A 13,333-nucleotide genomic window follows, 5' to 3' on the forward strand; every position below is an offset into this window, starting at 1 on the left:
ACACCCAGTGCCCACTGTGCACCTGGCCCTTGTGTACCAACCACAGAAGGGGGATGAGGTTGGTCCCTCCCGTCCCTCCCTCCTGCTCCAGCAGATCCTTGAGGAAGCTCAGGCCAACCCACAGGGGCCCCACAGACAGACAGAGTCACCAGGGACTGCTGAAGCTCTTTATGGAGAATCAGGAAGGTGGGGTGGGAGGGGGAAGGGCAGAGGGGGGAGCCAGCTGGGCCCAGGTGGGCCACCCTCCATGTCCCCCAGGCCAGAGGTTCTGGTGGTGCCACCTGGGGATGCCGCGGAGCATGGCGTCCCTGCCCTGGGAACAAGAGGAGGTCAGTGAGCCCAGGGGTGGGCCAAGGGAGGACTGCAGTAGCGGGGCATGCTGGGACCTTTGGGCTCCATCCACGAGGTCAGAGCAAGTTGCCCAGAGCTCCTCTTCTGTGGGGGAGGAGGGACGGTGACTTCAGGCCAGTGGAGGGCAGGGAAGGACAGGATGCTGTGTGGACTCTGGCTCTGCCCACACCTGGGCAGGGGACCTTGGGCAGTCCCTACATCACACAGCACAAGGGACCAGGGATTCTGAAGTCCCCAGGCATGGCTGCCACACCTTCCAAGCAACTCATGGGGCACATGGTGTCACCACTGAGGGCCAGAGAGGTGCTGAGGGACTTCCCACCTTCTGGCAAGCACTCTGGGGGTTGGGGGAGAGGGCCAGGGTCTCCACCAGCGGTCCCACCCAGGAGCGGTCACCATGGCGGGTTCCCTCACTGCCCAGATGACATCCTAGAGAAACCTGAAGACGACACCCGAGGACTGGCCACGCCTGGGGCAGAGCACACCTGCCCGGCCAGGTGGTGGCTCTCCTGTCCACCTAGAAACAGGGGTGGTGTCCCTGGAAGTCCCATCACTCCACCCCCAGGACTGGGAGGTCCTCCTAACCCCTGAAACTGGTGTCTTACCCTAATCGCTCCCTGGAGAGCAGGCTTCTGTGGAAGAAAGAAAAACACGATTCAGAAGAGCCTGGGATTCCATGGGACCCAGGGCCCCGCCCTCGGCCAGCACTTCCCACCACCCCTCAAAGGGCAAAGCCAGGATCCATGCAGCTCGCTCTTGGCTCTTGTAACCGTCCTTGGCTGGAGCTCCTGGGGCGGGGAGAGCCCTGCAGAGCCCTCTCCCTACCCCTTTGCTTGGGGATGAAGATGCTGTCTGCGTTGAGGCCTCTGGCTGCTGCGACCTGCTCAAACTCCTGCAGGGCGTCTACGTTGACTTCAGGATACCTGCCTGTAGGAGAGGCCAAGGGAGACAGGACTGGGGGCAGAGCTGGGCGCTGCTGGCATCTCCTTCCCAGCCTGGAAGACTGACCAGCGCCGTGCTGGGGAGGGAGACCTCAACGTGGAGGCTGGACCCAGAGGCCTGGGGCTGAGGCAGAGCCCAGCTAGGAGAGGAGGACCAGGGGGAGTGAGCATCCACAGGGCACCCAGGGCAGCCGACCCAGAAGGCCCAGAGCCGCTCTCCCTAAAGCCACCCAGCCTGTCCCTGGACAGGACAGGGAGTGGCAGGACAAACTCTGCCCTGGAGGAGCGTCCCCAGGCTCAGGCACAGCCCTGCTGTCCACTGCTCTGTGTTCCCATGCACCTGGCTGTGGGGGAGCTGGGGGACGCCAGGCCTTGTCTTCAAGTTAGATTGGACTGACACCAGTGTTTGCTCCGAGTTGGACTTCCCACGCAGGCTCCCCATCCATGTCCTTCCCTGACCCCTGCTGGACTCCCCACAGGTAACCATGGATGGCCCTGCCAGGTTTCCCCAACGAGTCCTCAACTCATCCCACAGCACCTCCTCCTTCCTGCGTTCCCATGCAGGGACGGGCCATCCCAGGCCTGAGCTCTGAGGTGGGACTCGGGCTTCCTCTAGGAAAACCCATCATCAGGACAAGGTAGCCAGGTCCTTGGATCCTGGTGGCTCCTCCTAGGGGAGGGGCAGGGGGGCTAGGGAGAAAGGAGAGGGACCAAGGCTGGAGCCACCAGACACTGTGACTCACCCACAAGCTTTGCCATTCGGATCTTCTGCCCGTGCATGTCCCCCTCACAGTAGAGGATGTAGTGGTCCTCGTCCTGGGACTTAAGGACCTGCACCTCATGCTTGCCCCCATCTGCAGAGGGACAGTTGGCGAGTTGGGGAGTGGCCCTGATCCTCCACTGAAGACCCAGAATGGCTGACTCCAGCCCAGAACACCCCTCAGTAACCCCCCCTCCCCCCTCCCTGACCTGGGTCCCCACCTGGCCTGGCCCCAGGCCTTGGGGCCACTTCTCAGGAACCCAACGCACCCAAGAGATGGCACATGTCAAGCTGGTGAGTCACAGGGAGGTCTGGGGCATGAGACTGGCAGAGGTTGGAGCTGGGGCAGCACAATCCACCCTCAACCCCAGCCAAGTACAGTCCTGGCCCTGACCAATGCCAGGGGTCAGCTGTGGCCAAGAGGGAGCCCTGGGCAGAGACCCCCAGGCCTCATCCACCAGCCTCAGCAACACTGGGGTCGGGAGTTTGACTCTGTGGACAAATGGTCTGGTGGGGGTGGAGGCTGGGTATCAGTAGGGCCAGAAAGGAGAGCCTCAGGCCAAAGGCCACCCTGAGAAGGTGCTAGCTGGCCCCATGTGCCCATGGGTGGCCGGAGCTGCCCTGAACGGGCCCCAGCACTCACGGGCTGTGTATCTGCCCGGCTCGGCGGTCTTCTCTAGCACAGTGCTGATCTCGCGACACTGGCCTCCGATCCTGGAGGACAGAAGCTCCGTGGGCAACGCCGCACTGCTCAGGGCAGCCACGGGGCCAGGCCTGGCAGGAGGGCCCCAGACAGGCCCAGGAGCAGCAGGCCTCTCCACACAGGAAGTCTTGGGTGTTCACAGAAGCTGAGCATCCTGAACTGGTCCAGGCACCAGTGGCCCTCTGTGTCCCACGAAGAGCCTTTGGGCCCACAGTGGCCAGAACTCTGTGTCCTCCGACCCCCCTCACTGGCTGCCAGGGGATATCAGGCTGCCTGGGAGGAACCCCCCTGGCAGAGTCGCCATAAGGCTCCAGGTGCTGGGTGCTGAGGGCCGAGTAGGCCCCCGGCATGGTGTGCACCCCACCCAGCCCGGCTCTCCTCCGTGGAAAGGGAGGACCATGCAGCCAGCAGACACTCACAGGACAGTGAAGGTGACTTCCAGGTGGCCCCCTGACAGGGTCTTGACGGTCATGGGGGTCACAGACAGAGACTCCAGCTTCTTCCAGGGAATCTCCTTGTCTGATGCCGTGGCCTTCAGGTACCACGTGCCTGACGCCTGCAGAAGGCACCTGACCATCAGGGCTCAGGCCCACCTCCAGGGCCCCCCCTCCTCAGCTACCCTGGACTCTATGCTCCAAGGACCGGGGACCTGGAGCATCCTCTGCCCCTACCCCACCCGAGCTCACCCCCACTCCCACCAGGACCCCGAGAGCCAGATCCCAGCTCCCGCAGCTCGGCCAGGACCCCAGGCGCTGGCTCCCAGGGCAGATGTGTCCCCTGCTTCCACCAGCCCTCTGCAGCCCCATCTGGCCCAGACCCCGTGCGCCGTGTGATGTCTCCTTGGGGCAGGGGTTCAAGGCCTGGTGCCCAAATGAGGGTCTCCTTCATGGGGGAGGGATGGGGTCTGCACCCAGCCGTCTTGGCCCTCCCTGCCCCCGCAGCCCCCTGCCCATCTGAGCCTCACATCCTGGTTCTCCTGGTCCCCGACTGGGAGCGTCTGGGCCCGCAGGGCAGCCAGGAGGCTGAGGCCCAGGGTCAGGAGCAGGGTCTTCATGCCGGGGTCTGTGCTGGCGGCTGCTGGGCGGCTCTCTGGGCTGGAGTGGCTGCGTTGCTTCCTCACTCCCCGCCCTTTATACTGCTCGGGGCAGGCCCCCGGGGAACTTGGCACAGAGCACCCACCAGGCCTTTCCTGGCCACTGAGCGTGGCTGGTCTGCAGTGGAGCAATGAAATGTCACTGTTGTTGGAAGCTCTGAGTAACAGTGTGTCCGTTCCCCAGGGCATCATCAGGACAGGGCCGCTGTCCAGGGGAGCCACTCCACATTTCATCTGGCAGGAAATGAGCCGGGTGGAGGGTGCAGCCCCCGTGCACAGAGCCCCGAGGGTGTGTGCGGTGGCAGCAGAACCCTGGGGCCCTCCCCTCATGGCATTCCCTGGCTGACACAGGGGGACTCAGCGAGCCCTGGGCTCTGGTCTTGGTGACCTTCCCGCATCCACGACAGGTCACTTCACCTCAGATTCATCTTGCAAAAGGAGGGACCTGGCCAGGCACAGTGGCCACCCCTGTAATCCCAGCTCCTGGGGAGGCTGGGGCAGGAGGCTCCCACCTTCAAGACCAGCCCAGGCAACTTAGCCAGACCCTGTCTCCAAAGAAAGAAAGGAGAAGAGCAGGTGATGTAGCCCAGTGGTAGAGCCCCTGGGTTCAGTCCTCAACCCTGACGAGGAGCAAACCAGAGGGACCTGCAGTGTGGACAGGAAGCCAGTGTGTTCACAGAAGCTGAGATCCCTGAGCACTGTGTGCACCAGGACCCGCTCCACGCTCAGAACAGCCGTGGGTCAGACACACACAGGCACAGCCACGGACCCAGGTCACAGTGGCAAGGACAGCACCGAGTCGGTCCTATAGGGTGATGTGACGCACACTCGGGGGTCACGGAACAGCTGCAGAGGCCCGAGGAGTGCAGCCAGGGAAGGCCGGTGCTCCCTGGCCAGCCTCTGCCATCGACAGCGGGGTTTGGTTTGTCCTAGAGCTGAACCCTTGGGTCAGTGTCCAGGAGAGAGTCCAGGAACAGCCGGAGATAGAACTGGAGACGCAGAAACATTTGTGGGGGAAAACATGGAAAAATGGGACCTCTCACCTTCGTGGGGAGAGGGGAGTCCAGCTCCTGACCTCAGGCCACGCACAGCCACTCCGGGGAGCGTAAAGGCTTAAAATATGAAAAGCACATTAAACAGCCTGCGGAAGCCAACACGGTGGTGTCCCTGTGACCCTGTGGTCGGTCCTCAAGTCGGTCAAGCTGCGTCTCTTCAGAGGGGAGAAGCGGCTCCAGCCTCCGCGAGGGAAGCAGGGAGGTGGCGCAGTCTTGCCCTGAGGCGGGGACACGCCACACCTGACCAGTGCTGAGGGACCAGGCGCCCAGAGGTCCTCATCCGTGCAGCTCCCTAGGGGGCAAACATGAGGACGCCCTGGACCCCGCACTCTGAAGGACCTTCTGACCCCCAAATCTTCCTGCCTCCCGCCCACGCACGGGCACGCAGCCGGCAGTCCTAGGTGATGGGTGGTTCTGCAGAACTGGCCACGGTGTCTCTTTCCTCGGTGTGGGCGGGGCTGTGGGGCCACGGGGGGTGGAAGGGGGACCACAGAGTGCAGCAGCCATGGAGGTGAGCAGGTGGGCAGGAAGGAGAGGCCACAGGAGCTTCAGGGTGGACATCCAGGGGTCTTGCCCGTGTCCACCCCGCCACCTCCCAGGCGAGCCAGGCAAGGGGCCAAGTCGATCTGGGCGTGAGCACAGCCTCTTCCAACCCGGGGCTCGTTTTCCAAGGTCCATCGAGGTTCCAGCTTCACCATCCAGTCTGTGTCCTGTCCCCAGTGAGCGTCCTGTTTCCTGAGTGACCGCAGAGGGCTCCAGGAGCTGCCTGGGTTGGTGCAGTTAGGCCTGCCGGGCCCAGCGGGTCTCTCCATTATGCTCCCCTCCTCTGTGACCTCCAGAGCCCAGCACAATCGCCTCCCAGGGCCAGGAAGGGGGGAGCCAGCTTGACTCACAGCGTGGGGAGCACACAGAGCCCCACGTGGTGCTGGGGGCAGCTGTGCTGAGGACAAGGGACGGAATGATACGGGTGTCACCATCCAGCCTAGAGGGGCCTCTTGGGTCGTGGCCTGTCACATCTGTCTGGCATGTCCCTATCACTGGTCCTGGTGCCTCCCCTGTGGAGTGACAGCCATGTGAACAGCTCATGTCTGGCGTCCCCACCACCCGGGCTCCTCGTCCACCCAGGCCTGGGCTGGCAAAGCTGGCTGGACGGATGTACCCAGCAAGTCACAGAAGGCTGAGGGGAGCGGATCTGCCTTGGCCACGAGAGCCCGGGTGCACCTGGGAGGCCGGACGCCCTTGTGTGCAGAGGGGCTGCGTCCAGGGCACGGCTGTGTTTGCACCCAAGCTCTCTCTTCTCCATTTCCTCCAAGGCCCTGGCCTATCTGAACACGGGATGCTTTGAGTGAGAGCTGACTTGTGTGACCGTCACACAGGCAGGAACGTGCCTGCAGGCTCCTGGACCAGTGTCCGCCCGAGCCGGCTGCCAAGTTGCTGCATGTGGAAGTGGCCTCTGGGGAAGCTTTGCCAGCCTCACCTCCAGGCCAGGAGGCATCCCCACGGGCTCCTCCACACCCCGGTCCAGAGGGCTGGTCCCCAGAGGGGAGGGGTCGGCGTCTGGTGGGCTCAGAGTGGGCGGCAGAGAGAAGAGCCGGGCACAGCTCCTCTGAGAACCACAGAGCAGCTCTCTGGGAAGTGCCCCTCAGAGGACCCCGGGCAGAGACAGGAAGCGCCCAGGTCCTGCGTGGCCTCACAGCCTGCCCGACCCTGCACTCCAGCCTGGACCACTGCACGGCCAGCTTGACTCCCCGCGTGGGGAGGGCACAGAGCCCCTGTGGTGCTGGGCGCTGTGCTGTGGACAAGGGACGGAGGGATGCGGGTGTCTCTGGGCAGGGAGAAGCCAGGGGAGATGTGGGGCTCGGAGGGCCCCCCCGCCAGCCTCAGAGGCAGCGCCACTGCTGATTTCCAGCCAGGAGGAACAGGGACCTGGAAGGGCAACAGGATGTGTCCTGAAAACTGTAGCAACTGACCTTTCAAACACCACGGACAGAGCACGCTTATCTCACCCGTGTGAGTCCTTGCCCCCAAACAATTGTGTGGCGCTCTGGGCCCTTGAAGGCCCGGCCTCGGGATCTGCGTCACGCTGGCTCTGGCCAGCTGGGCCCTTCTCAGGGAAGTGGGGCTCAGACAGCTCCCGGCTCTCTGTACCCTGCAGGGCCACGTGCCTGTCTGTCCGGCTGGCGTCCGCTGGCTGGGCCCTCGGTGGGGAAGTGAGCAGCTACTGGCTCAGAGCCCCCAGCACTGGCTGCCAGACAGGGGACCAGGCAACCCAGGGACTTCCAGGGGCAGCTCAAGGCCACCACCCTCCCTCCTGCAGGCCCCAGGACCGGCTCCTTGCTCTCCTTGTGCTTTGCCTGGGGAAGGGCAGACGACACCTGAGGAGAAAGTGTCCCAGAACTAGAAGCTCAGCTGTGACCCCAGTGCAGCACTTGAGCTTGGCACTTCAGCTTAGCTCAGCCCAGCAGCGGCCATTCTTCAGACCGGGCTGCCTTTGTTCTGGGCTATTTTAAGTTCTCTCTTCTTCCTCTGCCTCTCTCAGGAGCAGACTCACTCCTGGGGCCCTCTGAGCAGTTCTGCTCCCATAGGGTGGCTCTCGTCATGCCAGTCCACCTCCAGCGTATCCGTCTGTGGGCTGAGTCCCTTTGCAGGGCTGTGCACCATCCGCACAGTCCAGGTTCAGAACACTACCCCCAGGGTCCCTGAAGCCCATCAGCACTTGGTTCCCAGTCCCACCCCAGCTGGAACCACGGATCTACTTGCCACCCCTACAGAATTCCTGTTCTGCACATTTCACGTGCATGGGATCGTGCAGTGCGTGGCTTGCTGACTGGCTTCCTTCCACGCCCGCGAGGTCTCCAGGCTCGTCTGAGGTTCCTTCACATCCATTGTCATCTCGTCTCAGTTGACAGACACCTAGGTTATTGCCACTTTGGGGCCAATGTGAATACACTGCTGTGAACACTGGTGTCCAGTGTCATGTGGACACACGCTTGCCGCCATCTTGGAGACTGCCCAGGCGTGGACTTGCTGGGTCATGTAGTGGCTCTAGGGTGACATGCTTAGAGAGCTGCCAGAGTGGTTTTCACTCCACTTCCACCCCTCCAGCAAACGTGAGGCTCCCAGTGTCCATGTCCGGACAGCACCGCTGCTGCCCACTGTTTCTACCCGTATGAATGTTTTGATCCATTTGTCAAAGTTTGGGCTGGGGTTGTGGCTCAGTGGTGCGAGGCCCTGGGTTCGAGCCTCAGCACCACATAAAAATAAAAAAATAAAATAAAGATATTGTGTCCAACACAACTAAAAGATAAATATTAAAAAAAAAAAATTGTAAAAAGAAAAACTAAACTAGGGGATTCTCCCAGCACTGAGTTGAAACAATGTTGCCCATCTGCGTTGTTACTTTGGAGCAGGAGGAATTCTTGGTGCTGCCATCCCTGCACACATCCCCAGGCCACACCCGTGGACCTGAGCCCCATGGGGCACTCCCGGAGGGTGAGGATGACTGGGAGCCACAGTGAGGGCACAGGCAGGGGCCACTGAATATTTGCTGAACGTGTGAGTGGGTGGATGAACGTGAGGATGGATGGGGGACGGGTGGAGGGGCAGGCCCCTGAGGAACGGGTGAGGGAGTGGGGCCCCAGCGTCCCAGCGCAGGCTGCTCGGGAGGTCAGGCAGCATCCCCCGCCTTCCTGTGCTGAGCTGTCATGCAAGGTGCTGTTGTCCAGGGTCTTCCTCGCTCCTCAAATTACGCTGAATCTCCTGGGACCCTGGGACCCGGCAGCAGGAGGGGCCACCTCAGGAGGAATGGTGGCAAGTGGTTCTATTTTGGGGGCAGCAAGAGTCATTTCTTAGGCTCCCTCTCCACCTCTCCTGCTCCAGGAAATCAGGCTGAGATGCCACCAGCTGCCCTGTGCACAGGTCCAGGGGCAAGATCCCATTGTCACAGTCGACAGACAGGACAGACAGAAGAGCACTGCAACGGGCCACAGGGAGCCTGCTAAGGACACAGAAAGAGCTGCGAGGCAGATCCTGCCCGCCCAGCCTCAGCGGAGGCCACAGCCCAGCCTCCTGAGAGCTAGCCTGGATCCAGGTGCCCAGAGACTGACATCAACTGTGTGTAGCTGTGGCGGTGGTGAGGGCTACGGTCACAGAGCCAGTGACTAGTGCAGCCCCGGGCTCAGGGTCTCCCTGCTCTGCCCCTGCTGTCAGCCCAGGCCCACTCACAGATAGTTCTTCCTGATACTGTCCAGCATCTGCAGGAGGAACGTACGTGCCCAGGTGGGGATCACTGGGAATGCCAAGCCAGGCCCAGGGCCCTGCCCTGAAGCCTTCTCAGCCTGACCCCATCTGCCTCTGGTCATCTCCCAGGTTGGCATGTGGCAGATCCCCAAGATTATGTGACCCCTGAACACCCCCTCCACACCTAAGAACTCTGCCAGGTCCTGGGTCTGGGGGCTCCGGCTCCTTCCCCACAATGCCAGCTGGTTGGTCTTGGCTCTGCCTGGGTCCAGAAGAGGCCACATCTAATGGGGCATTTCAGGCTCAGGGAGAGAGAGGGCTGGGGGAGTCACTGTCCCCTCAGCCCCTCCCTCACCCAGGCCCTCTGGAGCCCCGCTGGCTCTTCTTCCTGAGCAGCCCCACCATCATGGCTGCTGTCCTCAACACCCACCTCAAGTGGCTGGGCTCAGTGGTGTCAGCTGTCTACCGAGTGTCCCCTTCTGCTGGGGCCACCTTGCCCACCCTGTTCCTGGTATCCCCAGACCTGGAAACACAGCAGCTCCCAGTACAAGCTCCTGCCTGTCCTCATAGGCCTGGGTCCAGTGGGAGTTGCAGGGGCCCTTATTGGCTGAGGATGGCAGGATTGGGGCCTCCATCAGCTTGGGCTCACGGGGAGGTGGCATGGGTAGCCTGCTGGGTCCTGTCTCCCTGCCCACCGGGCCTCTGGCTGGCCTCCCATCCCCTAGCCTGCTCCCTTCCATCAGGCTGGAGCAAGGCAGGGAGGAGCCAGTCTCCCAGTGCTGTGGGTTTATCCTGGGCATGCCACATATGCCCAGCCCAACGTGACCAACTCTGGGCTGCCCTCCATGGGGGTCTGGTGCAGTTCCAGAGGCTCCCAGGGAGCCTCATACTGCGTTGTGACTGCCTGGGTCTTTGTTCCCAGAGCCAGCCTTCCCCAAGATCATGGGAACAGGCGGTCCACTTAGGGAACTCCTGTGTAGCACCAAGGCCATGCCTGGATTGGCTCACAACTGACTGCCCAAATGGCCCCTGCCAGCACTCAGGCACCTTCAGGTTGGGGTTGGAGAGTCGTGCTGGTAACTGAGCTCCAGCCAGAGTTCACTTCCTGGTGCTCCCAAACCAGGAGCAGTAGCATCTAGAGACCACCTGCACCACCCTGGCCAGCAGCCCCTTGCTCCTGGAGACACTCCTGCAGGTGTGGTCCCAGTGAGCCTGGCTGCCACAGGTGCTCAGGCCTTGAGCCACCTGAAAGCCACCCTGTCCCACTGGACTACAGTCATGCACTTCTCAAGACAGAGGGCTCCCTGGGGTGGGCAGAAATCCTCAGAAACCCAGGAGGGGCCCTGAGAGGACATCTGAAGCCCACTCCCAGGCCCATAGCTGTCCTTACCACAGGGCGAATAGACAAATGCCCTCCAGTTTTAGCTCAAGGCTGCACCCACACCCAGTCTGTCAGGGCAAAGGCCACCTTGCAACTTCCCTGGCCTGCAGGCTCCTCCTGGGCCCCAACACTTAAAAGCACACCTTTAAGTGGCAGCTGGCACCTCTGCAGACTGCAGCAGGGCTCGCCTTACACAAAGCCTGCCCGGCCACACCCTGGGTCCAGTAGAGACCTGCGCTCCGAGTCATGTTCTGCTCAAACAACTTTATTTTTGCTGCTAGCTGCTTTGCTCAGCCTGTCCCAGGCAGAACTTCCCAGGGACTTGTGCCACATCACAGTGCAAAATGGCCCCTGAAGCCAGGCTGCCAGGGAAAGCAGCCCACCAGGGGGATTCTGATTGGGAACTGAACTGGTATCTGAACCTTCCTGACATCCAGTGTCAAGGTGGAAGCCAGGACTTATCAGGGGCCAGGGAGAACCTGGTTTTCCAGCAGTCAAGGTATCAGCTTCAGGTCCTAACCAGGCCACTGGGGACATGCGGTTTGCCCTGCGTGTCTGCCCCATGAAGATGCAGCCAAGTCTCACCCCGGGGGTTGGGGCTATTGAGTGCTGTTACTAACAAGAGCCTAGGACAGAGAATGCAAGAGACTTCCAGCTCAGACCAGGCCTCATGGTGACTTGGGACGAGGATTGTGGCCTGTCACAGGGAATGGCTCACATCCACTCTGGGAGGAGAGTCAGCTGCCCTGTGGCCCTCTGCCCGCTTGGGGCTCTGCAATCGATGCAGGGCCTCCACCTGCCGCCGTTTCTCCTTGGCCCGGGTAATGACCGTGCGGAAGAGCCTGCAGAAGAGCTGGACAGATGGTGGGGAGTCGTCGTTGCCAGGCACGGGGTAGGTGATGAGGCAGGGGTTGCAGTTGGTGTCGACGACACCGACTGTGGGGATGTTCATCTTGGCTGCGTCCCTCACAGCCACGTGGGGCTCGAAGACATTGTTGAGTGTGTGCAGAAAGATGATGAGGTCAGGCAGGCGGACCGTGGGGCCGAAGAGGAGCGGGGCATTGGTCAGCAGGCCACCCTTGAAGTAGCGGGTGTGGGCATACTCGCCGCAGTCCCGGGCTGTGTTCTCGATCAGGTGTGTGAACTGCCGGTTGCGGCTCACGAACAGAATGATGCCCTTTCGGTAGGCCACATGGGCAGTAAAATTCAAGGCTAGCTGGAGGTGTGAAGCTGTCTGTTCCAGGTCGATGATGTCCTGGTCCAGGCGGCTCCCGAAGATATAGGGCTCCATAAACCTGCCACAGACCCCATCAATGGTCAAAGGTCAACCCTGCGCTTCTGTCTGGGCACCTGGGCTGGGAGGCACAAACTGCATCTACTTCCCTTGTGGAACTCTGTCCAATGATTGACAGGTGGGGGCTCAGGGCTGCAGAGGCCCCTCAGGAGCCTCGGCACATTACTACCAATCCTACCCTCCGCCTCTTTCCACAAGGAGCTGGGTAGGATGGACCCAAGTGAAGGTGTGGATGTTCTATAGTCAAACATCTGACCAGTTCCTGCTCATCTCCACAGCCTTGGAGGCCCTGCTCCATCCAGCACTGGCTGGAGGCCCTGGCCTACCTTGGAACCTGAGAGCCTCCACCAGCCAGCAGGACTGACCCAAGGTTGCAGGCTCCCTCCAAGACACACAGGAGAATTTAAGTGCCCTCAGGGGGCTTGGGGAATCCCACCAGTAGCAGCCAGGCCCCAGTCCAGGTCAGGAAGGCCCTGGGCCCTCCTGGGAACCACCCCTGGGACACCCTGGCCAGGTGCTTCAGCTACCTGTGCCGACAGCCAGCTTTGTGTCCCAGGTGCACTCGGGCATCGAAGAGGCTTTTCACTGAAAACAGCTCCTTGACGTTGAAGAAGTCAGAATGTCTGAGGGGCTCCTCCAGGATCTTGCGGTGGGTCTCTAGGGCAGGGAGGGCAGGAAGCTGTGGTTTCCCACTGGGCCCACCCAGCAACCAGGGATCCCTGAGTGGAGGCCACAGGGCTGGGGGGTTCTGGGAGAAGCCCAGCAGCCAAGATGCACCAAGCCCCAGGAGAGACCCCAGGAAGCCATAGTGGCCTTCACAGTAAACAGAGCTGGACCCAGGTTCTGAAGGAGACCCAGCTTGTGGGTAAGCCGGGTCACTACCATCCCGTGTCTGGGGTCCCTGTGGCCCTCCCAGCCACCAGGCCTGGCAGACAGACTCAGGTCCGTCGCCAGAAATTCCCCTGCAGGAGCCCAGCAAGGCGGACGGCCTGGTGCCCAGGGGTCCCCGGGCCACGTGACCAGCACAAGCTCCGAGCCTCAGGCCGCCGCGCCTCCGCGCCTCCCCGGCGCCCTCCGGGGCTCGTTACCGCTGTCCTCGGGCTCGCTGGCCGCGGGGGCCGGGATGCCCGCGACCGTCCTGCCGGGGCCGGCCGTCTGCAGCCATCCGGGCCAGCGCCTGCCTGGCCGCGCACCTGCGGAGAGAGAGCCTGCTGACGCCGCGCCCTCAAGCCCCAAGTCCGGTCCCCGCCGGGCGCGGCGACTCACCCGCGCGGAGCAATCGGGGCAGGGCGGACGCCATGGCGGCGGGCTCGTGGGCGGACGAGCGGACGGGCGGACGGCGCACCTCCCTCGCCGCGCGGGGCCGCAGCGCCACCTGCAGGCCCGGAGGACCCGCCACCGCCCGCCCGCACACAGATCTCTGGGAGGCGCGCTGCCCCGAGTCCCGGCGGAGGCCGAGTCTGCGCGGGCGCGCTTGGCGGGGTGGGGAGCGGGGTGGCGTGGGGGTTCCTGCGCC

At 62.5% G+C, this 13,333-nt stretch overlaps 2 protein-coding genes across 2 annotated transcripts; both read right to left on the bottom strand.

Moving 5' to 3' along the window:
• Nucleotides 1–283: 283 nt before the first annotated feature.
• Lcn1 (lipocalin 1) lies at nt 284–3,809 on the bottom strand. Its single transcript, XM_076843033.2, has 7 exons — nt 3,720–3,809; nt 3,175–3,311; nt 2,696–2,766; nt 2,036–2,146; nt 1,177–1,278; nt 957–983; nt 284–313 (listed from the first exon to the last, which is right to left on the bottom strand). Exons 1-6 carry the CDS (start codon nt 3,807–3,809, stop codon nt 958–960), a joined length of 537 nt encoding a protein of 178 aa, XP_076699148.2. The 3' UTR covers nt 284–313; nt 957.
• A 6,963-nt stretch (nt 3,810–10,772) lies between these two features.
• Nucleotides 10,773–13,155, bottom strand: Mrps2 (mitochondrial ribosomal protein S2). The gene is made up of 4 exons (XM_076843034.2): nt 13,084–13,155; nt 12,906–13,010; nt 12,345–12,474; nt 10,773–11,818 (listed from the first exon to the last, which is right to left on the bottom strand). The coding sequence occupies exons 1-4, from the start codon at nt 13,115–13,117 to the stop codon at nt 11,224–11,226; spliced, it is 864 nt and encodes a 287-aa protein (XP_076699149.2). The 5' UTR covers nt 13,118–13,155; the 3' UTR covers nt 10,773–11,223.
• Between the last annotated feature and the right edge of the window lie 178 nt (nt 13,156–13,333).

The sequence above is a fragment of the Callospermophilus lateralis genome, chromosome 2 (genome assembly GCF_048772815.1).
Source record: "Callospermophilus lateralis isolate mCalLat2 chromosome 2, mCalLat2.hap1, whole genome shotgun sequence".
NCBI lineage: Eukaryota > Metazoa > Chordata > Mammalia > Rodentia > Sciuridae > Callospermophilus > Callospermophilus lateralis.

Coding starts and splice junctions, on each gene's coding strand:
- Lcn1 (XM_076843033.2), bottom strand. CDS start 3,809: ATGAAGACCCTGCTCCTGACCCTGGGCCTCAGCCTCCTGGCTGCCCTG. Junction 2,767..3,174: donor GAAGTCACCTTCACTGTCCT/GTGAGTGTCTGC, acceptor TCTGTCCTCCAG/GATCGGAGGCCAGTGTCGCG. Junction 984..1,176: donor CTTCATCCCCAAGCAAAGGG/GTAGGGAGAGGG, acceptor TTTCTTCCACAG/AAGCCTGCTCTCCAGGGAGC.
- Mrps2 (XM_076843034.2), bottom strand. CDS start 13,117: ATGGCGTCCGCCCTGCCCCGATTGCTCCGCGCGG. Junction 12,475..12,905: donor CAGCGAGCCCGAGGACAGCG/GTAACGAGCCCC, acceptor TCCCTGCCCTAG/AGACCCACCGCAAGATCCTG. Junction 11,819..12,344: donor AAAGCTGGCTGTCGGCACAG/GTAGCTGAAGCA, acceptor GGTCTGTGGCAG/GTTTATGGAGCCCTATATCT.